Raw genomic sequence first — 26,924 nt, forward strand, 5'->3', positions numbered from 1 at the left:
TTGAGAGATTTGAACATCGGTTAACTACTGTCGTCTTACCCATACAACACATATTTCGACAAAATTTTCAACTACATACAGATGTTGCAGAAATTCAATATTGAAGAAGTTCCGTATCCATCCAACAGGCCAAATTGTAGTGGTTGACTTTTATATTGTCAACAAAACGTTTATTTTCAACAAAATCGTGTGTGTCCTTACGAAGAACGTTATGTTGTTATGTCTGCCATATTCCCACGAAAGTGTAATCATAATCATTAACCTCGATTTCATCAGCAATCAATACCGTTTTTCAGAATTAATTTGACAGAACAAACTTTAGTCAAAAATCCCAAAGATGTCTTAGAAGACAATTTAAGTCCAGTCCCTATCCTTGTGCAAAAATATAAAAGACTTTTTACTTCTCTATATAATTAAAAAGATGTGGTATGAGTGCCAATGAGTCAAATCTCCATCCAAGTCACAATGTATAAAAAGTTTATAATTACTAACCTTTATACTAGTATTGCCTATTCACAAACATTAGACGAGTTAAAAGAATAAGTTAAATGTGTTTAATTAATAGAATTACCAACATACAAACAATTTTCTTCTTTTAGGAAGGTACCAATCATATTTTGTACCAGAATTATTTGATTGAAACAATAAGTTCTCTCAAACTGACATAACTAAAACCTGCTGGTACTTATGTTTGATTATAATTATCTTTTTTCTTTAAGATTGAATGAAATTTGACGTAAGAATTGGTCAAAGTTGTAAAGAGAACAAAACCATACAAAAACACAGCGGAAAAAACACAAAATTTATTTTAATATACAAGAAATGTGATAAGATACACTAATCCAGATAAAACATATGTTTCTACATGTTGGTCATCAAAATATTAATAGATAATAGATGTTATAAATAACGCATGGTTTATTTTCAATGAACTTTTAAGAGAAAATTTACGGATTCAGTGAGGTTTCCTCAATACAACAATGGTATGCATTTTATGAGTTAATGTGCTGCAACGTATATTTCTTTTACTTTTTGTAGAAATAGAACTTCCTAAAGCCTCTTCCTTTTCTCTTCTCCATTTCAGTGGAACCTGGAAAATAAATGAAAAAAAATTAGTATCCTAACAGATTTATCCCATCTTGGTTTGTTCCTAGATATAGAAACCCAAATACCGATGGATATGTCTATTTACGGTGTAATATTTATTTCTAAATGTCAATCACATATTTTAGATCATGAAGTTCAGCTACAAGATGTGCTATTACACTTTGCGTTTAATATATACTGTAAATTCAGAAATTATTGCGATTTTTGAAGAATGAACAAAAATACAAGTTAACTTTTTACGATTTTACGAAAGCTACATACAAATATATGTATTTGATAATAGAATGCAAGATCTTATGATTGCGATACACAAGTAGTCTTATTATTCGCATTAATTAAAACCTCGTAGTAATACTGAATTTACAGTATAAAAAAGTCTTATGAAATATTTCGGCACAACAAATGCCCTTCTTCAATGTTAATGTCTCTAAGTCACATTTGATACAGACATTGACACTAAAGAAGGCAATTTTTGGTGCCGAAATATTTGTCAAATTGAAAACTATTTTTTACATTTTCTTCGTACTAGTATATTTCTATCTTGTATCAGTATCGTTTTGTTCTTCCTGTGTGAAGTATCGCCTATTCCAGACGGTCCGGTATCAACATTGCTAGTTGGTCTTTTTAATAGACCTATGTATATATAACATTAAAATTCATAATCATTGCCAGTAAAGTAAGAAAAATAGTAGTTGTTTGTACGTACCACTAGAACCGCACACCAATTCATGGATAGTTAGACCACTCTGTTTGCTTGCACGAACCCATTCTGTGGCCGATTCCCCTCTGTCTAATACTTCCAATTCATGAGCTGGACAAATACAATTGATCTGTAAATATAGTTTTCATACATTTACTATATGCCATTTATTTTCTAGTTACAGTAAACTTTTCTTCCACATGACGGGTGTTTCTAGCTTCTTTACTATAATTTATTATAAATTAAAACCAGCCAGGCAATTAAAAAGGACATTCTGTCAAGCTTCCATGTGAGACAACTATTAATTGGTGACAAAATGAATGAGAACATGAAAATCTACATAAATGCAGTTCTCCTTCATGTGAATTTTTTCTAAAAAAAGAGTTGTAGATTTGGAAATTTAATTTCATGTGTATTGAATGGGTGTCACGCAGTCAAATTGCACAAATACAACACAAATAAACTCGATAGGATCGGGAGACAACACGTCATGTTTTCCGTGAAATATGATTAGATATGAGATAATTAAATCATGTTTTCCGCGAAATATGATTTGATCTGGAGACAAAAATAAGATGTTTTCCATGAAATATGATTGGATATAGGATGACAATATCCTATGTGGTTGAAGGGTAAATATAAGAATTCTGCAATTTGACATTATAAAAAGTGCTAAGCAAATCGTGGAGACATAGCGTGTTTATTGTTTAAAGTAAACGTGACTGGGCGGTTGTCTTAAAGATCGTTTGCACTATTATTCGGAGTTGAAGCTAGAAATTTTGTTCATTATGGTTGTCCATAAACCCCCTTAAGATCTCGTATACACAAAGATAAGTCGGAGAACTTGACGAAATATAGATATGCTCAGGAGCAAATTTTAATCAAATATTAATTAAACATCTGTGGCTTTCCCCCAATGGATTTCCTTTACTTTCATTACAAACCAATTATATATGACACATATGGATCGAAGATTTTGTTGCTTTTAATGCTTTTGAGGGGAAATATTTTATACAATTAAAATTTGTTATGATAATTCCTGAGCTTTTAAAGAAAGAATATTCCTTATTTGGTAAATACTAATATATTCCATAACAAATCTTATATATTTCATACTTTTCAAACCGTAGCATTTTATCGTTTTTGATTGTTTTTATTTACTTTGTAAAAAAATCCATCTGATAACCGTGTGTCAGATTTTCATGACGCGAAATGACATTAAACTCGATTATTTCCGGAATCATTACAAATCTCTGAATATAAAAACGAAGGATGTTTGATTTAGGTTATTGATTTGAATAAAATATTTTTATTTGAGCATCACTGAAAAAACTGTAATAAGTTGAATCTGTATCCAGTGAAACAAAATTGGTATTTCTTATTCTTGTTAAATCTTAAAATTCGAAAAGTGAATTATGCTCACGGCACAATAAACATTAAAATTCGTAGATTTGGTTTTGTTGCATTTCTTATTATTTTTAAGGAAAATGAAAATAAACAAATAAAGCATATCGCAAGGGGTTGCAGATGGTTATTTGAGTACAAATAAAAAGAGTGCAAACAATGCTGTTACAATTGTCCATTATGGTCATATAAAGATAGTTTCCATGACATTTGCCTTTGAGTTTACGGATATGTTTCATTATATTTAATTTAATGCATGGCTTGCCATGAATGATGGGAACTAAATACATTTTCGTTTTAAATCGATCTTTTTTTTAACTGAATGTAGTGACAACTTACTTACTAACACCGTGAATCATCATTTGTGTTGTTTAAAGTTGTTCAAATTGGGACTAGTCTGGAAATAATTGTTAAAATAAACCAACAAAAGTGCAATATGTGACGGATACCGTTATGGGATCGGATAAGTATTAAAAAGACGCATTTTTTTGTGTCAGGAACACCGTGTCAAAATTGAAAATATGAATTGATTTACGACACAAAAAATGCACCACCAGAGTTATGAGGAAAAAATACTGAAATCGACTCAACATAAGTTAAACCGTTACCATCAAGAATTGGATGATCGATACGATACATCAGTGTCGCAGTCTTGGGTCTTAAGATGCTAAAAACATCGTCTGATCTGTAAATTTATCGACTGTGCCTTTCACCCAATTGTGATATTTTTGACTGAGTGTAGATTCTCATCATGTCGGCTGATGGATGCATAGCAGAAGCACCAGGACTCGCTCATTTTTGAGTTCATACTAGCGACTCAGTTTATGTTTTACCTTGATTTATCTCTTATTGATGGATTTATGGAATTTGAACATCATGAAACTATCATTGCTTCTAATTAACAACATAAAACAGTAGATAAATGAATTCGAATCTATGGAAATACATTTTTGGTGCAGTTCATAATATTTACCGAACTATATGAATTGATTTACGTCACTAAAATAGACATTGCTTAGTTTAATTTGCACTAAAACGGGCTAATACTTTGGTGCTTAAATGGATTATAATGTTGCACTTAAATGAAAATACTGTGGCGCCAAATCGCCCGATTTTCTATATATCTTCCACATTTGTTGGGTCAAACAATATCAAAGGTCTGGCATCATCACCAAGCAAGCAGTTCAACAGAATCGCTAAAAGAGAGGAGTTTTTCTTTTATGCCTGAACATGGATTTATCGTTCAGCTCTACGAAATTTATACACACATTTAAGGGTGTTTACTGCTGGTAACGATTAGGATCCAAACTGTTGGCATCTTTAGAATGTCGACAAAATGAAGCTGTGTCTACCATTTATTTTTCAAAAATGTGAAACAAGACACTTTGTTTTCATTTGTTGGCACCCGGATAATATAAATCGAAAGTTCCGGAAATTCGGGTCCATCAAATTTTAAGGAGTTTGATTTGAAAATTTACTTTATACTCTCCAAAAGTAGGATCTTGAGAAATTTAGGAAACCATTTGAAAAAAGAAGAAGGATATAGCCATATCGGATGGAATTGTAACTTAACTTATTATTACTTTTTGATATTTCTTGAAATATTTTGCACCAACAAGCACATAAAGGGTAAACATTTGTTCATATGCAAAAATTTTGGACCGTCAGTGAAAATTTCATGGCAAAATTGGGTCTTCAAGTTGAAAACAAACATCCTCTCCCAAAGTGCAGCCGAAAAAAATGGCTTGGGCTTTATGATGTCGTAGGAAGGAGCCACAGCAAGAAATTAATAGACTTTCAAGACGTTATAATTATATGGACTAATGATGTAGGTGTTAACAAATATAGGACACCGTAAAGCCTTCAACAATGAACAAAACCGATACCGCAAAGCAATCTACAAATAGCCCCTACATGACAAAACGTAAAACAACCCAAACGAAAAAAAAACCCACGGTCTTGTTTACGCATTAAACAATGAACGCAAAACAAATTTGATATTCAGAATCAAACGACAACCACTGACTTAAAGGCTCCTTCCTGACTTAGGAAAGACACATGCATTTTGATATATCCATAAATCTGTTCCTAAAATGTGAATTCATTTTTAAAAATACCTTCTTTTTTCTAATAACCCAATACATTTTTGTTATGATTTTGAAACTTTTAATTTGATATCAATATATGTTACAAGTCTGAAATATCGTTTCAAACAAACCTGTATGTTTGTTTTTCTGTCCATATCAACATGTAATTTTTCTGCTGTTTCTCCTGGTATACAGGGTCTCATTTCAGAAATGGGAGTACACAGTCCATACCTAAAAATTATCATCATATTCAATTAAATAGTTAATTATAATAACATACAAAAACAATAACAAACCAATGAACTATGTATTATCGAGTTAGAAAATTTCTTTTTACGATTCGTTTTTAAAAAATCCGTAATGTTTGACAAGAAAAAGATAAAAGAGACTTCAAAACGAATTATTCAAAATTTCTGTAAAGATTTTTGTGAAATTGTAATATTGTTTAATTATAATGATGTCGAACATAAATTTGTGTAGATTTAACTCAGGCAAAGAAAAATCTTCTCTATCCGTTTGAATGCTTTAATAGTGACCAAGTACTGACAACTTGTGACAAGTGCAAAATTAACATTCATAAAAGATAATATTATAAATATTCTTTGTAGCCACGTTACATAGTTAATCTTGGTCATCAATCTGTATCACGCATAATTTTGGTACAATTGCATTAGAACCATCCTTGACTTCTTTTGTGGTAATGTTTTAGACATCCTTGAATATCTTGGTTAGTAGCATTTTTTGTTTACGTGGAATCAATTGATAGAAATATATTGGTTGATGGATTTGTTTAATGCATTTCAAAATAGGAACAATAACCATTCATGTAAAAGGAAACCAGTTAGGCATTCAACCCATTGTTAAAACTAGTGGTGAGGACGTCCTTAAAACAAATAAAACAATGATTCCATATATCCATTCAAATATCTTTTTTTACAAAAGTTTCGTATTACAACAATTCTTAGTAGAACAAACGGAAATCATTGTCTGAAGACTGTAGCATGATATGTTTAGAATATTGGCCGTGTATCATCTTTCAATATTAAGAAAGGGTTTGGGATGTTATAAAGTCTATCGCCACAACTTTGAGAAAATGCTACACACAATAGGAATACTTAGAAATGAAAAAATTGAATGTCTCTCTTCTGTTGTTATTATCTCAACTGAATCTTCACCGTCACATTTCCTGTTAAGATCATCGTTGCCTGAAGTCTATAAATGATGCCACTTCTGTCAAACTCAGTCAACTTTTGCAATCAATAATTGTTTTGAAACCGACTTTAAGGTGATTAAAAGTCTCCATTATTTTGTACACGGGAGAAGACCTGGCATGATCGTAACTTGTTCTTTCCATTTCCGAATGTTCTTGCAGTAGTTGTTAATAATATTATCATTGGTAAATATTCGCTCTTTTTATGGCTCTTAATTACAATTAGTGAATAAAAAGAAATGTTGGTTTTCGTCAAAAGGAAAGCAACCCAAATCAACGAAATTTGCCACAAGACTAGCACTTTCTAAGATAACGTAGATGGAAATTATGGTTAAATTATTTTTTTCTCGACAATAGATAATTAAAGGAGCATATACAATTGAAAATCAGTGAAGCAAAATTACTCATCTCTATCATACCGGTATAATGCAACACAAAACAATAACAAAAGCTACAGCTACAGCCTAAAGAATTATAGCTTTGTTTATTTGTGTTTTTGATATTTTTTCTATCAAATAATTTCTAATGTAACATATTTGGTTAAAAATCATAAAACTAAAACAGCTGGTTACCGCTTTCAGTGATCCAATACAACGTTTAACAGTAACCAAATCAGATCCTCCAATAAGACGTATTCAAAAACTTGCTGTTCATGTTGGGTTTTTTGCTATATAATTTTTTTAAAGTATTAAGACGTTGCGCACGATGTTGGTACCAATTCCATTTTTCTATAGATTAGCAGAAAAATAAATACGTAGACTGGTCAGTTCGATAAAAATATAGTGAATTCTGGTTGAATTCATTACATTAGACTTGAAAATAAAGAAAAAAAGGAACCGAAATTTAAAATATCAGGAATTATAACACTTAATTATCCCATTTTTACGAAAAAACGTAATGTCCAACGTTACATTTTGTGTGCAAAAGATCGGAGTTCCGTTTCTTTCCTACAGTATTTTTTCTCCGATCATCGTAAAACTTCACAAGAGTATTGCTATTGTTACAGTTATTCGTGTGTTAAAGCAAAATCAATATCACTGAAACCGTAATCCGGAAAATGTTATTTTTTTGAAAACGGTGTGAAAAATGTCCAAGCATATGCAAGGTAAGTATATTTCGGGTTTGCGCATTTATACCGTGAAATTGAAAAAGCTGAGAGGAAAAATACGTATTATATTTTGAAAGTTTTTTCACTTTTCTCCTGGTTCATGATATTTTTTTGCCGGAAACCATGCGTATAGTTTCTATTGCAATGACTTCAAAAAGTATAGCCATTTTTATTTAAGGAACATTGTCTATCTGCAAGTTTTAATTCGTCAAAAGCAACATGTATATTTTTTTTTGTTAATAAAAATAAAATAGAGAAAAACCATTGCTGGAAATTATAACAAACAAAGGATATGCATAATGCCCCAAAAATACGGAAATGAGAAAAACATGAATCCCAAATGTTTACAGTAACTACCTAGATATTTTGCGACAAAGAAAGCATCGGGAAATGATAAAATATAGAAAGGAAACGGAAACGGAAAGAAATGCAACAAAAGGAGTATGTATACATATGAAAAAATGGGAGAATATAAATTCAAAATCTAATTTATATTAAAAATAAATCTGTGTAAATTTGGAAATTAATGTATGATTCATTAATGCGATTTGCTGCCGAAAGGAAAATTATCAATTCTGGCCTGGAAAGACTGACAACTCCGGTAAATGAATATTCATCAAAAAAATATCTATACGACCACTTTGAGTTTTATTTGTAAAACTATGCATTTTCAGACAAACCGAAATCGGTTACCAAATTCACAACAGTAAATTGACCTCATCAATTATATGCTTGAACGCCTGAAACGTTCTTTGAAATCGTCGAAATCGCCTTATTTTGAGGAACGTCGTGTAACGCTAAATAGTACCAACATCGTGCGCAACGTCTAAGGAAGTTCTGACAAAAAAGGTGAAGATTTGGGATTTACTAGTATTGACCTCTCTATGTTGTTTTTTTTTACGCTGAAATGAAGACCACGTCCTCTATTAAATAATTTCATTATAGAAATATAATATTTGCCGGAGTTGGAGCAAATAGATCACCGTTGGTTCCGATAAAACTACCGATTGGCTGTTGAAAAACACATCCTTCAAACACAACAAATATGTGATCAATTGAAACATCGGGTATCTTGATAAAGTCAGTTTCAGGTATTTTTTAGTTGAATCAGTGTTTTTATAAAGTATGGGTTACTTAGTATCCTTTCTTAAAACAAGATATTTCTTTGTTATGATACAAAGAAGAAAGGCTATAGAAGGCAATTGTTGTTATACTATGAACGATGACAGTGACTACGATTTTATATATTCTAAAAGCTCTTCGGTTTTTTTTTTTGCATCATCATATAATTCACACCTCTCCCATAATATGTAGTTTCACAATAACTCAGAAGCCCGGTTATTAGTAAACTGATGAATCAGAGTCAACAGTAGTTTACCTATGTACAATCCATTCATAACATAAAATTCAAGGTAAAATAACAAAACCTGAGGGAATCCGGAAAGAACGATATCGACTTCGTTAACAGGGTAAGCGATACATGTTTTGAATAGGATTGATACGAATTTCACAGACACATGTTTCAAGAAAAACGTAATCAGGTACGCTCGAGATAAAAAAAAAGTTTCTAAAGTCAGAGAGGCGAAATATACCAAAGGGATATTCAAACTCATTAGTCGAAAATAAACTGACAATGTCATGGCAACAGCGATAAAACGACAAAAAGACAAACTACAGTATACAAAACACAAATAAAAAAATCAAAGACTAAGCAACACGAACCAGATCAAAAAACCGGAGGTGATCACAGGTTCTCCAGATGGGTAGGCAGATCCTGCTCAACATGCGACACCCGTCGCATATTACGCGTGCAACAATAAAGACCAAAGGCTTACGCAGAGCAGAAAATATCTTCTACTGTCAGCTTCGTCTGAAGGAGTTGCAACGCTCCCATAGTATGTATTTTCACAATAACTCGAAAGAACGGTTTTCAGTAAACTGATGATTTGGAGGCATCAGTAGTTTACCTATGTACCATCTATTCATAACATACATGTCAAGGTAAGATTATAGAGGGACTCCGGAGTGAACGATATCGACTGCGTCAGCAGAGTAAACGACTCATGCTTTGCAAAGGATATGTAATCTGGAATCTTTTGTGCAGAAATATCAGCTTTAATGTCTCCACATTGTCAAAAACATAATTGAACTTACATTGTCATTCTATGCATAATTAATATTTGTTTTCTTAAAATTAGATATGAGCCTCAACCTTATCTTAAAAGATACCTTATCCAAGTTATATTTTGGATGTACTCCATATCAAAGTTTTAACGTGAAGTCATCAAAATGGCACTATTTTGGCAGTTTAGATTTGTATCAAATGAATGAAGGTTGATGATTTAAAGTTTATATGTAAGACACATTCAGAAATATACAAAAATCAAAAATTGATATCTAACAGAACAATATTTTGTTAAAATATTAGATTTATATGACTTTCTGATTTCCGATCATTTCTTCTCTTTCACAATTTTATTGTATCATTTTTAATCCGGTCAGTACTAGTGCACGGATTCAAGTTGAGACAACGTTAGTTTACCGATGTTCAAATTTCGTAAATCAATAAAGAAGAGACAAACTAAGGTAAAAAAACAAAAACTGAGAGAAGCACATGAATTCAAATAGTGGCAAGACTAGGTGCGTCGACAGGGTAGGCTTCTCCTGCTATGTTCATCACCTGTTTAAGGGCTGACGCAACTCTAGGTAACTGATAAGTACATCTGCAAATGCATGATACGAATTTTCCTTATGTAAGACAAGTTTTTCAAGAAAAACGTAACCAGGTACGCTCGAGATATGAAATAGTGTCTAAAGTCAATTATCTATAAAAGAGAGGCGAAATACACCATAGGGGCATTCAAACTCAGTCGAAAATAAACGGACAATGTCATGGCAAAAACGAAAAAACACAACAACAAAAAAACAAAGACTTAGCAACACCATGGAAGTATTATATTGACAGGAACTCCAACAAGCGGACTTCAAACGTTTATAGTGCGATGCCGCTAAATCGTTAAGTATTTGTTAATTAACTCTACATGTCATATGGATGCATGGGTTCCGATCAAATTTTTGGAACCTCGTGATTGATCGTAATTACGGAACATACCGAAATAACAGGATGTGTACTTAATTGTCAAGGAAACGACATTAACCGACCATGTCAGTTAAAAATATGTCAGTTTTTCCGGTTTTGCTGCGTTAAAACAAATACAAAGAAACGAAATCCCCGCGACTGTTTTCACAAAAAAAAAAATCCCCAAAAAACCAAATTTCTTTAAATGCCGATCCAGAATTGATAAATGCCATTCGTAAAAAAAATCTGTCAGACGTCAGAGTAATCTCGGACTAGGTTGAATGTTTAAGGTTTGTTTACAACTTTGGACTTATTATAAAAGGTGTAACAATTCATCTGTCTCGTAACCTGATATTGCTATGTAGAGGTCATCACGTGCGTGTAATTATAAAGCTCTTTTAGTCTTTAAAACATATTTGTTAAATACGTTAGTAACATTTTTTAAATTGAGACGATAAAGAAAACAATAAATTTTCTTGTAACATTCGATAAAAATTAACAACCTTAAAACTTAAATTTAAGCTATCCGGCACCATCTGGCACACTACACGTGCATCACATTGTTTTCCGCGAACACCCGACTTTAAGTATATGTAATTTTTAATATCGGATATTTCCCGATTTCCAAGTTTCAATGATTAAAACATATTAAAAATAAGCTTGCCCTCTTTCCGAATGCAGTTAATTTTCTTATGTCATTCTGTTAAATATGGACCGATTTTTTCGATCTTTTCAGCTTTTGTCTTTATTTTTTGAACGGAAACAGGTGTCGTTATTACTTTGACGATTCACAAATAACCACGGGAGTTTCCGTGTTTATTTACATTGGTAGGTAGATAAGACACTCGATACCAAATCACGTGATAAGACCAGCTTCATTTAACAGAACAGGCGAAGGCGGCATCGCAGATACCCCACAAAGGAGTTATCACGTACTCGACAAACTGAGTCGGAACCTTTTATTTTCTTCAAGAAATCAGTGGGATGGGAATGTGCTAATTTTTCGTAGGAGTTCCTGTCAATATAATACTTCCATGGCAACACGAACCAGACCAAAAAACCGGGGGTTATCTCAGGTGCTCCAGATGGGTAGGCAGATCCTGCTCCACATGCGACACCCGTTATATTACGCGTGCAACCATAAAGACCAAAGGCAAAGGCTTACGCAGAGCAGCAAAAATGTGTCTACGGTCAGCTTCGTCTGAAGGACTTGCAACTTTAGTTCTAGTAAGATTAAATAATTTATTAACTGGAAATTAAAAAAAAATGTTATATTAAATAGATGTCAGTAGTATAGCTCTACTTGACAGATGGTACATCACAGGACTGATATATATATATATATATTTCACCAAAAAGGTATTTAGATGCGTGTTCAGTTAAGCCGGTACTGTTTGAAACATGGTATCCAAAATAGAATAAGACAGGTTACATGTTACTGCTAAACAGCGTCATAAAAATACAAAAAATGTTATATTAACGTATCAAAATTCTTGTTTCTCTGATATTTAATCATTAGTAGTAGTTTTTACTATATTTGATAATTCGAATATGTTTTTAGAAATATGAATGTTTATAAAATTGACATAAACAATGTCAATTAGGCGAAATTAATTTTTTTCTAAATTAGACAAAACCAATAACAAACACATCTCAAATTAAAGTGTTTGTCTTAAAATATGCCATCAATTTACAAAAGAAATAAGAGATAACACTTGAGAAATAATTAAACTGATTTATTAACTCGTACATTAACGCATTTTTATACAATAATGAAAAACAAACTTTTCTAAGCGGATAAACGTCGGTAATAAAAGCTGATAAAATGCTTCTAAACATTTTTTTTTATGAAAGGACTCGACTTTCGTCAAATTAATGATGAATAATATCACGATCTCACAATTTACAATGTAAATCCATTAATATATATTGAGTCAAGTTGGATAAAATTTCATAAATTTGATAACATTTATTCAATATGTAACCACACTTAAGTTAAACTGTTATTGAAATATGCCCATCAATATTCCTAGTATTTGGTTCATTTTATTCGATTCATTATGAATAAAAATGCAGCGATAATTTGTCTCTGCCTAGATACTTTAGTCATGTAAATATTTTCTATGATTTTGATTTTGCGGTCGGATGGGCGGGCGGGCGGGCTTCGATCCCAGTTATTTCCGTGCAATAACTTAACCGTTCAACCAATGCTTTTAAAATTTAAATGTGTTGTTACTGATGATAAATATTGGTGAATTTCACCTCTGCCGTTCAGGAGTTATGATCCTTGATTGGTTAGAAAGTGGCACATTATGTCGTTTCCGTGCATTAACTTGTGAACCGTTTTATCATTGCTTTTTAAATTTTAATATAATGTTACAGGGGATAAAATGGAAGTCAAGTTCGATATGGAATTTTTTTCTTTTGTCGTCGTCAGGACATACGGTCCTTAATTGATAGGGAAAACTTCAAAAGGCACTGTATAATGTCGTTTCCGTGCATTAACTTATGAACCATTTAACCATTGTTTTACAAATTTTAATATGTTGTGCATAATGACAAAATTTCAGTTCAAGATTGATTTTGACGACTTTCGCTTTTGTTGTTCAGCAGTGATGACCCTTCATTTCATTTACAATGACACTTATAAAAGAAATAAAACCCAGTTTGACAATACTGATTTTAGTCTGAAAAAAATATCTGAGGAAAACGATCAAATAACAAAAGTGGCAGTATTTAAGGTTAACATTATTCAGAAAAGACGCTTAAACATTATAAAGCGTTGTTTTTATGTTTATTATTGAAATTAGAGTATAACATGGTCCTATTATAAAATATACAAATTTTGCAATTGAATAAAAATTCTTTGTGTACAGTGAGAATATGATTAAAACTACTACTTTTAAAGGGCATTTGAACCAGAATGGTAGATTTAAAAAAAAAATGATGCAGAAGACACCATAGACGCAATCAAATTTCATAAGTCGAAAAAAAGCAGACAATATCATGGCAAAACACGAATAACAACTACGGACTAACAACCGTCAATATATAGAAATAAGAAGATGTGGTATGAGTGCCAATGAGACAACTCTCTATTCAAGTCACAATGTGTAAGAAGTAAACCATTATAGGTCAAAGTATTAGCTAACACACAAAAAAACTGGATTTTATTGCTACATTCAAATTTCGATTTCTAGATGTAAGTAAAGATATGAGGCAGATTTAATTGTATCTGTGGTACTTTTATTTCATGTTCGATGGGATATATGCGTAACATTAAAATTGTTTGATGAGAGGACATCGTCTGTATAGCGGAACGCTAAGTTAAAGGGAAATGACAGCCACTTTTCATTCTTCATGAGCATGCGTTTTATGAATAAAATAACAAATCGCTAAGATGAGGAGCACACTAGGCTTTCATGTGATTGATGAGTATTCGGAAACTAAACTATTTTAGTATCTTGAACGCCGTTCATGTGTCTGCAACGATGTCACAGGACGATTGCCGGATGTTAACTTTCAGGTTTGTGATGGCTTAGATGGAAGATTCGAAAGTCTCTAAATATATTCCAAACTGTTGTTGCATTTTTTTCGATCGCATATTTCATCTACACGACTTGCCTCTTTTTCAAGTGTTGTCTGGTTAATTATTTGGATTGAATGAACATCACTGGTCTAAATAGCTTTTGTATTGTGTATACATGTACCATACTCTAGTCACAAATCTATACATCACTTTCTTAAACTATCATACTGTTCTGTCCTGTTTGCGTGACCTGTTTTTTTCAATGTCGATTGACGGTACTGTCTGTTTGTCTTGCGTTGGAGCTTTTGTAGAAAGGATCTTTTTCCTAGTCTCATTCAGCCGGGCGAGACGACATGAGTTTCTTTCGCTAGTTTATGGAGATTTGATTTGTGTAAAGAGTGAAGGCTTTTCCTGCCTTTACGGAAGATAACGACTCCATTTTTTATACTTTGCCATTGTTTTGTCTGTTTTCTTCGAACTATGATTGTGTCCCTTTCATATCTTCTGTCTGTATTTCTTTCTTTCACTCGACCGAGGAAGCATGAAAATACCATTTCATTACTTTTATCAATTTTAACATTTTTTTTGGTTTATAGTTTAATATATCATGAATAAGATATACACAAAATGTCAAGAGTTGTATCTTTTTTTCAATACGGATAGAGAAATGCTTACAAAAACGGATGGAAAATGATACATTCATTTAAACTTTTAAAACATCCGGTTTAATAATAGATCATTGCTGAAAACCAAAATATAAGGATATATATATATTTTTTTCAATATAGAAGTGTAAAAAGATACTGTAAAATATATTTTGGATTTTATTTATGTTGCCTTGCTGTTTCAAAGACGTATACCTCACATCTCCTTTGATTTAAAATTCAAAGAAAATGAAAATGATTTACAATTTCCCGCTTATGACATTGTTAAATGTGGTATCTTTTAAACAAATTGAAAGACTTTGGAAGTTTGGAGTGTATTGCAATTAACAAAAAACGATCACAATCTTTGACTTTCAAATATTCATACAACTATCTCATAAACGGTGCAAAAGTACAAACAGAGGTACACTTTGCAAGATATACATCTTATTTTCACTTGGAAAATAGGTCCAGGAGCAGATATGCATTTTGTTTGCCGAGATAAAACACTTCTCCATAGCTCCTTTCAAGATATGCTTATACTACCAATTTATTCTTTTACAAAACTTAAGTTTCTGATATGTATGTACGTTTCTGATTCGATACACGCTTATACTTGCCGATTTATACACTCCGGACAAAGGTATATGCTTCTTTTACGTATGCTAGAGCAGATGTTATAACTTCGTATTGTGTTTCATATTGGTAGCTAGTGACAATACAATATTATTGTAAGCATTTCAAGACTTCACATCACTTATATTTTAGAATTTTTAAATGATACCTAAGAAAATATTTTATTTTGAAATATTAGGCAACATATATGCTTTAGTAAGGTTTATATTCATGTATTTTTTATTCTCAATATATTTGATGTATAAAAGTGTTATTATATGTTAAAAATATCGAAAATATGGTTTTATTTAAATTTCAAATGATAAATGTTGTCTTTGTACTTAAAACTATGACTGTAACTCCATCGGACAAATGTGAATTTCCCCCATTTTGTTTTTGTTTAGCAGATTATTGTTTTTGTATTTGGCATTCCAAATTTTTAGCGTGCTACTGCTAAGTTTTAGCAAACACGTTTCGTGCGCATTGAAACGGGATCATACGTTTATAAATACCACAGGGTCGTAGCCGCTGGTTGTTGAATGTCGATGCATACCATCTACCCAGTGGCAGGCGTTTCAATACTGGCATGAATTAAATTAAGTTTCAATTTTCAGTTTAAAGATAACGTAATTGTATTGAAATTTAAGCTATTCTCTCACATACAATGTTTACCTTGAACAGTTTTGAACAATTTGGATATTTTGTTTTGAGGCAATTATTTTGTTTTGGCGCTCTTAAAAATTTTCTATATTTTTCTCCCAGTCATTAGTATCGAGACATATATCTGAACCGTTCTTTTCATCGAATTCTGATTCGAAAGGATCCATAATAAAATTTAGCAATCTATCAAAATATATTTAAAATTAGTTTTGTAAATGGAACAGGCCAACACTTAAGCTTTGAGAAAGTTTGCACTTTCCGTGTTCCCTACAATTTTTAAGTGCATTTTTAATCAATTACAAAAACATGAATACTGAAGGTATTCAATTAGTTTAAATGTACCTTATTTTTCGTGAAATGTCAAAGGGGTGATCCTATTAAATTCCGTGAAAGATTAGTGTTCTGTTTAGAAAAAAGTTACATACCATCAACGTTTCTTGTAATTAATGGACCTGAAAACTAGCAGACTCTTTCTAAATTATTTTAGTTTGGTAAATGAAGCAGATATAACTCTCGACTATGAAAGTCTTTCACGTCATAATTCTTTTCACTTGGCAAAATCAAACCGATTCATTTTATAGGAATTAGCCTTCAGGGAATAAAACGGAATACTTTTCCTCCAGTTGAACGGTACTGTGTTTGAACTTAAGCGACCTTGGAGGACATCATCTATTAATGATAATGCAATATGTAGCTGTTGACAGATTACATTTGTTAAATGTACATTCCTTTTGTGTTTATAAAACTTTTAACAGATCGGCTAAATACTTTAATAATGGGTGAAAATGACAGATTCATGATGCTTTCATTTTATAAAAGATGACTTATGATTGACTTGTGAAATACAAATTGAAATTATATTATATTTGGCTTTTTATTCGTTTAAAAAATGTAGCTAGTATTTATTTATTTTTATTTATTATAAATTATTTAATCTTATCTCAATCATAAGCTAACATCTAGTATCGTGCACTATAGTTGAATAATCACTTTCACATGTTTTTTTTTAATTTTTTAATTTTTTTTGTATTTAGCTTTTAAAGATTTCCTTCTCGAACTTACATGGAGAACATTATTCAAGAAATCAGTGCTTTTCTCCTGGATTTCGAATTTGCAAACATATAAAAGGATGTTTGCTGTACGGATTACGAAGCACTAATTGTTCACCTTAGTAAATTAACAACTCTATAAAATTGAGAATGGAAATGGGGAATGTGTCAAAGAGACAACAACCCGACCGAAGAGCAGAAAACAGCCGAAGGCCACCAATGGGTCTTCAACATAGCGAAAAATCCCGCACCCGGAGGCGGGCTTCAGCTGGCCCCTAAACAAAAATGTGTACTAGTTCAGTGAAAATGGACATCATGCTAAACTCCAAAACATATAAATGAACTAAAATTAAAAAACATACAAGACTAACAAAGGCCAGAGGCTCCTTACTTGGGACAGGCGCAAAAATGCGGCGGGGTTAAACATGTTTTGTGAGATCTCAACCCTCCCCTATACCTCTAGTCAATGTAGAACAAACAAACACACAGCAATACGCACAGTAAAACTCAGTTTAAAAGAAGTCCGAGTCCGATGTCAGAATAGGTAACAAAAGAAACTAAGCAAAATGACAATGATACATAAATTAAAAAAGGACTACTGGCATATACTATACATATATCGTGTTTCTCAAATTTATTTAATTCTGCTCAATGAAAACGTGTCTGTTCCCCTTAAGAGTAAAACTTATGATAAAATGATGTCTTTATCATGCCCAATCTATAAAAACAACATGTCTTTATCATGCCCAATCTATAAAAACAACATGTCTTTATCATGCCCAATCTATAAATACAACATGTCTTTATCATGCCCAATCTATAAATACAACATGTCTTTATCATGCCCAATCTATAAATACAACATGTCTTTATCATGTCCAATCTATAAAAACAACATGTCTTTATCATGCCCAACATAACTCTTCCTTGATTATTTGTTAAACCTATTTTTAGACATGCTCTGGTTTCCTGACGTCTTTTTCTTCGATGGAGAGTATTTTCGAATGTAAGAAGCCTTTTGCAAAGGTCCTCTTGAAAAATAACTTCTTTTAATGATCGAATCGATGCTTTCGACAAACTTGTTTAATCCTATCTGTCTTATATCGTCCCAGAGAATTACAATAAAACTGAACTAAAAGTTGTTGCAACAAACAATTTGCAATAGTAACCTTTATTCATAATTGAAAACTTACCATAAGCCTTCCTCAACGAGAATAGTTTGTTTTCCTGGAGCCTTTGGACACTTCTGACCGCTTGGACATTGACATGTGACATAACTGAAATAGTGCCTTTCTTCTGTCAAGTACGAAAGGGCATTTATCTTTGAGCACACGATATTTTCATCACACATTGGAAGAGGATCCTGAAAATAAATGTAACGATTTAGATCAAATTATCTACCAACACTTCCAAAAATAAAATAATCATGCATTAATAAGAGAAATCAAGGAGCATGTATCGCCCATTGACATAGGCATATTTCATCTGGTCAAACAAATAAGGGGATTTTTTTACAGAGAATGTTTCGTAACATAAGACTGCACAAAAACATTTCAGAAATGAAGATAAGCATGTAATGTAATGGTGTGATGAAAGTATAATAATGGCTCATTGTCAATCTATGTGCCATTATTGTTTGTATGTCACCAGATCAGTACGAAATTATAAATATTTGTCGACTAAGTCCTTTAAAATTTGAAAAGATTGGGCTTCACAGTTTAAAGGGGGAACACTTAAAAAAAAGAACGAGATTAAAAATGCTTCTTGTAGCTATGTTCGTTTCGTCTGGTGTACACTTATAAATATAAAAATAAGGAGATGTGGTATGATTGCCAATGATACAACTATCCACCAGTGTTCAAATGAAGTGGATATAAGCAATTATAGGCCGCCGTACGGCCAACGTTCTATTGTTTCAACCAAGTTCGGAACAGATTGGTCATACAGTTAAAGATTTAAATGTGACTCATTGGAAAACTACGGCATCATATGAACAATGCTCCCACGTATACGATCGAATGAGGCGAAATGTGAGGTCTTTAAAGAAGGTCCTTCATGTAAACAAACCAGGTATTCACGGGGAAGTCATATTGCCTTATTTTGGTGTTCAGTGTTGTCTGTTGTTTGCGTGTGCGCAATGTATTTCTAGTAATTTATGAGGGTTTTTTAATCTATTTTCAATTTTTGTATTATTATTTTTTTTCTCGGTCTTGTGTTTTATGAATTCTCGCTTATTTGATTATCTTTGTAACATAGTCTCTTCATTACTCCTCTTACCTCTTCTGATAGACTCAACAAGTATTCAATAGTTCCGATGACTGGAATTAGTCAAATATATTGTGTCTGGTGAAATTTATTTCTAGCGTTGTCCTTTTCAAAAGTGAGAATTTTCTTATTGAAAATAGTATTCCCACATCTCAGTATATGAAACATATTCAGTCTAATTACGCCCATATCTCAACAATAATTTAATTTTCATTCATTTATTTTTGCGAATATTGCGACTTCCATGTCTCTTATGGTTTGAATTAATTCGTTTTAATCCTGTATGAAATTCTTCTCTTTTCTTGAAACAATTTTTAGTATAAGTTGACTTACAGTTAGCTAACGTTAATTCCTACTTTGGGGAATATTTACAACGAACTGGATATTTAACTTTCGTGTTGATGCATGTTGTACCAGCATTCCAACGTCGTCATTCATTCTTTAACATTTTATGTGTTTAATATTATTAGGTTTTCTAAGAAGTGACACATTTTGTCAATTCACTATTGAATATTAAACTGGGTACGTAACAAACTAAATAAATATCTATAAACAGACAAATCAACCTGAAAGATATCAACTGGTTTTCGTATTTTACAAGGTAACTAGGTCTCTCTATGTCAACATAACTTTGATGTAAAATAATTAATCAATTTCAATTGAATGTTTGTATGATTGTGTATGAAACTTCTATATGGTAGCTCCCAGTTTTTCACGACGGAGAAGAGAAAAGATAATTTGTTCTATTGAAATGGACAGGCTAAAATAATTTTACATGTGTATTAAAAAAACTATTGCTCTTCAAGAAGTACACTAGCACCCTAACGCTTTCTGGCAAAATTGAGAAACTGTATACTGTAATTGGTCCCTAATTCACCTCTCAGCTATGATGCTGGAGAGCTGTTTTATAAATAACACTAGTCTAAATGACATATTACTTATTGTGTTAATAAAAAAATAATTGAGGTGACACATCTTTTTTTATGAAAAATTATGAAAATAGCAACTTTAAGCCTTTAAATCTTCGATTCGTTTTCGGAATGACTAATCTTTTAGACGGAAGGCTGAACTTTTTCCCCGAATGAATTTTCTGACACAGAAAATGAAATCTTACAATTTATCTATCGAGAAGACATTTTTTTTCCTTTGAATTTATATTTTAATCATTTCAAAATGTAGTGAATATCCTAAATAAGTAACAAACAACGAAAACGAAACGACATCACAACTTTTAGACAATGATTGGGATAAGGAACACATAAAAAGTATGAAAAGTGATTAACCGAATTTGTATGCAGTCTTATAATAACATACAACATTGATCTATTATACTTGAGGAAAACATGAAATTTATAATGACTCATTTTAGATAAAATGAAATTTATAATGATTCGTTTCAAATCAAATAAAGTTTATAATGGCTCTTTTTAAACAACATGAAGTTTATAAATTATGACTCGTTTTAATCTCATGAAGTTAACAATGACTCATTTTAAATAACATGAAAGAGAGAGGCGAAAGATACCAAAGGGACATTCAAACTCATAAGTCCAAAATAAACTGACAACGCCATGGCTAAAAAAGAAAAACACCAACAGACAAACAGACAAATAATATTACACAAAGCACAACATAGAAAACTAAAGACTGAGCAACACGAACCCCACCAAAAAATGGGGGTGATCTCAGGTGCTCCGGAAGGGTAAGCAGATCCTGCTCCACATGTGGCACCGCCGTGTTGCTCATTTTAAATAAGTACGAGTTGAGAAAAACGTTGAAAGGTTATACTTCCAAGAATTTATTTTTGACTGAAATCTACATAATATTCCTTGTGTGCATGCTCAATGATTTTCTCATTTATATGATTTTATTGTAAAATATCAATGCAAACGATTTCAAGTCGGATCTTGTTATTCTGTAAATTTGAATTGTGATGTCAAATTCTAATAGTAAATAACCCAAATATGCATTATGGTTATAGCATAAAAAGATGACGATTTATTTACTGTCTTTGAGGTTAAAACTGTTATTTTACATCGGTCTTTATGGGAGATTGCATTGGAATATCGACATACATGCGTACAACACTTGCTTCTGAAATAACCTTCAACAAGCTCGCTCCTGAACAAAATTTAAAATAAATTTATCAAACTTTATAATACAAATGGGTAAATAATATTGTATCGTTTTAAAGGGCCTTTTTCTAGGGGTGTACTAAAAAGATAGTGATATTTTGAACTCAAATATTCTGTAGTTCTTACCAAAGCTTGTGAAACTAGATAAACTTCACCACACATATATTTCTAGTTTGAAAGGTGTGGTAGCACACTTTCTCATAGACAATGATGAGTTTGATAGAAATTATTGTTTATCTATCAAAGAAATGATTTTGTATTATGCCTTTGAATGACAATTAAATAACGTAACAGTCAAATTATATTTTAACAAATCAGTGAAGATCTTTATTGAAAGTTTAAACTTAAGTTTTTGTTAATATTGGTGTAACTTTAAAACGAAATAAATTTCTCTTTACATTTAATGAAAACGAATGAATAGTGTTGCAGATTATTGGTTGTTTCATCAAACTAGAACTTCTAGCCAACGTATTTTCTTAATAGTTTAACTGCATGGATAGATGTCGTGGTATGAAAGTATATAATGTACATAAATCAAACTGTTGGTTTTCTCTTTTGAATATTGTCGTGCCTTTTATAGCTGACTATATGGTGTGGGTTTGGCTCATTGTGTAAGGTCGAATGGCGATTTATAAGTGCTGACATCCACGTCCTATGGTCTCTGGTGGGTAGTTGTCTCATTGACAATCATACTGCATCTTCTTATTTTCATATTACAATAAAACTTGTTTAAACCAAATTATTGGTATTACAGAGTTCCGATATTGCATAGTAAAGAGCTGCGCTTTCTATCAAATATAATGTCATTGTCTTCATGACTTAAAGAACCAAGCAATCGAAGATTTTGAAGTAAATTAAAAACGATTTCTAAAAGTTCAGATGAAATGTTAATTGACATTAGAAGTGCAAAATATTAACACTTGAATACAGTAATATAATCGTGGCAACAGGTTACTTGAAGCTCGGTGTTTTACACCATAAGGGGGACAGTTTTAAATGAGATATCTTGGAACTTTTAAGAACCATATTGTTCTTGTAGTCTCTTAGATTAAAATACTGTTATGAAAATATTTTTTGTAATGTATGAAATTGTGTATTAATTGTGTATTAATACTTTTGTAATAGCGTAATTTAAAAATTATTAGGTGCATGATTGCCAATGAAACAACAAACCATCAAAGATCAAATGAAGATGATGTAAACAAATATAGGTCATCGTACAGCAATATGCCCAATATAAGGCCACTGTTATTTTTGTTAATGTTACGGGTTCAACAACTTTATGCGATTTTATTTAAATATATGTCATAATCCTGTCCAAAGTGGTGATCATTATATTATAATAATAATAATTCTTTATTGTGATATAAGTAAAATATGATACTTGTGACATAATACAAATGATAACAACAACAAAAAATAAACTGATTATAAATGTTATAGTTGAAAATAAACTGAAGTTTGATCTACAAGATGCATTTGTAAATTTTAGATATTCTCGTATGCAGACATTTTAGTCTAGTGTTTATTTAACACTACGATGCTGGTACTTTGATCTGTTAGAAACCTGTATGTGTTACGTAATTATTCGAACAAACTGATTTTCTTGACCTTAATAAATACTGCTTTGGTATTTTTTTATTAACAAGGACATTTTTGGATAGGAAATTAACTAACGGTTGAAGTGCTACCAAACTGTATTAGTAAAATTCGTGAACTTTTGAATACCAGCGTAGTCTTTAAAACCAGTTATCATTGTGTTTTTACCAGTCCAATGCTTGACTTTGTCAACATTACAATCGTACTTTACGGAAGAAGACTTTGAAAGTTTGGATAATGAGACACAATCTAAGCAAATAAAATATGTTTAGACTAAACTATATAATATATTTTAGTTTATATTTTCTCATGTATGGCTTTAATAGCTGACTATACGGTATGGCTTTTGCTTATTGTTGAAGGCCGTATGCAGTGACTTACAGCTGCTTACATCAACGTCATTTGGCCTCTGGTGGTTGGTTTTCTCATTGGCAATTGTACCACAACACTCTTTTTTGATGACCTCTCTTGAAACTTACGTTTTATCGTGAAGACCTTCATTATTTGATCACTTTAAATGCGTTACCTCATTACTGCTAAATACATGTTTGTTGTAGTCAGATGCCACCTTTGTGTCTGTCTTCAGCATTATTCAGACGGCGAATAGAAACGTGTTTTGCTAATAATTAGTCTTTATGGTAATCATATATATATATATATATATATATGACTTTAATTGCTTAAAATCAAAATAAAAGTGTTCGATGGGCGTAACTAAATTTACCTTTAATGAGAATACTCAGACTAAATAGTTGTGACAGCAAAGGATATATGGACGGATTTTGCTATTATTTGTATGTACCTGTTGGTCATTTAGCGCTTCAAGTGTTTCGTGTCTAATACATACTTGACTATTAAATTTGGGTTTTGAGCGTTCCTGATGAAGGTAAATCCAGAAAAGCGCTTCGGACGCATAAGATTAATAGTGTTATTTTAATTTTTTATAGATACGTTGGGATTAGACAATAAACATGGTCTTAAAAAGATAGCAATAATCTCCAGTGATCATTTATGTCTTTAATATATTCTTTATTCCAGTCTGTCAGAGCGGCGCAATTCCGTCGCAATTCAAATTTTCTGTAGTCTTAAATTCAATACTTATAGTTAGTTTTAATATCTAACGGGAAGAAAAATATGGCATATTAACATGTTACAAAAATTGTAAGTTTTAAAGTTTAAAACAACGCTTCATTTTTCTATACGTCGGTATCAAGACTCAAATGAACTGGAACTCATATAACTGCTATAGCTTGGGTTTTTTTTGCCATGATCGCCTGACATGGTAAATTTTCAGAAACCACATAATTAAATGAAAACATCGAAAACCGATGCATGCTCTATATATTGACTGATTGCTACCAAATTGAGCTGTAGATTTTTCAAACCAAATGATAAGGATATGAAATTTAATGTTTGGTTCTAGAAACATATAAAATGCTTATTTTCTTTAGAATACTATAGTCTTTGTGATAGATTTTATTATTCCTATCCCTGAAGTATTTAGTTACTAGGTATTTAAATCAAAATAAGTCTTTAATTCTTCATGGCAAGTAATGAAAATATGATATGGAAATAAGAAATATGGTGCATTGATTTATGACACAAAATCTTAACATGCAATGGAGCAAAGGAAAACGCGCTTATTGCTGTTCTTCATCTCGAAGTTGCAGTGCATGGTGCCTTCAAGGGAAAGCAAAACAAACGACAACTCACAACAAATTGCAAATCAAGACGGTCCGTAGCATCGGTTTGAGTGGATTTTTTTGCTAGATTCCGAAATCACCTGTGTAACTAAATTTTCCGAGTAGTATGTGTAGCTCTTCCATTTCCAAACAGTTAATGAGAGTTATAAAAAAGATAAGGTGATGTAGTATGATTACCAATGAGTTAACTAACAACCAGTAACCAAAGTTAATTTTTCTTTAAAGAAAAGAAGAAAAAAAACACTGACCAGCAATGTTTGAGAAAATCAAAATGAACCGAAATGCAGTGGAAAAAGAAAAAAAATAAATCGAATCGGATTTACTCGATTTATTACGTAAATAATACATTCTATTACATAGGTTTCCCCCCAAAAAAACATAGGCATTTCTAAATAAAAACCTCTATGAATTTCCCACAAAAATGTGTAAGTCTCTTTTCATGAACGCATCTGAATTTTTTTCTCCTAAATTCACATCGAAAGATTGCATAAGCCGATTAATATTGCCTCAATTCACCATATAATCTAAACGTAGCACACATACACAGTGAATCCGTTGTCATCTCGCTTGCTCTATTATTATTCAGGAAACAAACCTTCCTTTAATAGATTTGTATGTTAATGTGCCGCTATTTATTAATATTTTAATGTTTGTCATATTAACTTAAAAGAAATTATAATTTGAAATTGGAAAAAATATTATCTTCTTCTTAAAAAAGAAGAAATAGTATATTTGATGTGTTTTAAGAGCTTTACAATAATGGTCTTAAAATGATGAAATTAAATGTAAAAAAAAACTATCAAGATATTCAAAACAATTAAAACTTCTAAAATGTCATATTTTTTAAAAATTAAAACGGGTAAAATATACTGTTAGTAATGACTTACCTTAAATCTGGTTATTGTGCTGCATGATACACAGGTAAAAATAAAAGAAAATACAATCCAACTTGTGTTCTCCATAATTGTTACTGTTAAAGCAAACGTTTCCGGTCAGTAAGGCACTCTTCTGTGCAGTGAGTTGGGGTCTAAATGTCGGATACTGTTATACGTCTTCTAATTAATTATTCAATATTCTGTCATATTTATATTCAAAAAAGCAGATGGGTTTTAGATGTAGGCATCTTCTGTAAGTTGTAATCAGTTGTAATTAATGTATTTTTGAGTTAGGTGGGAAGTCGAGCAGAATCTGAGAATTTAATGTAATTGGCAATACGATTGGATCACGTGTTTTTCAAGTTAATAATTTCTATATATTAAGATTTTCATTTCAACTGTAAAGTAATAACAGAAGTCAAATTGTACTTTCATTAACTAAAATTGATAATAAATTTGGATGTCAATAAATTTTAGTGTTAAACAGAAAATAATATTAAAATGTCTTTTTGATGTATGGGAACTGAATTGTCATTCCGTAAATAACAATGGAATATTTGACGTATATTGCGAGGGACGGGTATAATATGCTTGAAAGATGTATCAATTTTGTCGCCATTTTCTGCTTGAATTTCCTGTCAACGTTTCATGATTGTTGGGGCACAACTGCAATTTTTCTGTCTGCAGTTGTTAGATATCTGGGAATAGATCAGAGAAAGAAGTTTGATTGACAATCATCAAATAGCTTTACAACGAGGCAGATTATTATTCATTATTCGTTTTATTAACGACTATAATGAGCTGAATATGAATAGTGTATACAAAAGTAACACTAAGCGTTCATTGACAAGAAGCAGCATCTCTCAAAAATGTAATATTTTAACTGGACGACCTAGTTTTCCACGTTCCGGAGATAATTACCAGGTACTAAGATACATTCATAGCGAGAAATACATGTAACTGGCTCAACGTACATATTTCCCTATCCCCATGTTTGCATCATTTAAGGGGGACGTTATTAAGTGGACAGACATTTTTACTATCTAATGGTTCTAACATAGAATTAATAAGGGTTAAAATGGTACTCAAGATCCCAAATTGAAATTGAATTTTAACAAAAGTTTTACGCATGTTTAACTGAAAGTAATAACAAGT

General features: G+C 31.7%; 1 protein-coding gene across 1 annotated transcript; it reads right to left on the bottom strand.

Moving 5' to 3' along the window:
• Nucleotides 1-807: 807 nt before the first annotated feature.
• On the bottom strand, nt 808-26,042 carry LOC127737751 (uncharacterized). Its single transcript, XM_052248647.1, has 5 exons — nt 25,782-26,042; nt 18,386-18,555; nt 5,430-5,529; nt 1,814-1,937; nt 808-1,090 (listed from the first exon to the last, which is right to left on the bottom strand). The coding sequence occupies exons 1-5, from the start codon at nt 25,854-25,856 to the stop codon at nt 1,026-1,028; spliced, it is 534 nt and encodes a 177-aa protein (XP_052104607.1). The 5' UTR covers nt 25,857-26,042; the 3' UTR covers nt 808-1,025.
• Nucleotides 26,043-26,924: the final 882 nt, after the last annotated feature.

The sequence above is a fragment of the Mytilus californianus genome, unplaced genomic scaffold (genome assembly GCF_021869535.1).
Source record: "Mytilus californianus isolate M0D057914Y unplaced genomic scaffold, xbMytCali1.0.p SCAF_4, whole genome shotgun sequence".
Lineage (NCBI taxonomy): Eukaryota > Metazoa > Mollusca > Bivalvia > Mytilida > Mytilidae > Mytilus > Mytilus californianus.

What these genes read in the sequence shown, in the direction of transcription:
- LOC127737751 (XM_052248647.1), bottom strand. Translation starts at nt 25,856, where the DNA reads ATGGAGAACACAAGTTGGATTGTATTTTCTTTTATTTTTACCTGTGTA. An exon ending in CTCGTTGAGGAAGGCTTATG is followed by an intron (nt 5,530 to 18,385) that starts GTAAGTTTTCAA and finishes GATAATTTTTAG; the next exon opens with GTATGGACTGTGTACTCCCA. An exon ending in ACAGAAAAACAAACATACAG is followed by an intron (nt 1,938 to 5,429) that starts GTTTGTTTGAAA and finishes CTATATTTACAG; the next exon opens with ATCAATTGTATTTGTCCAGC.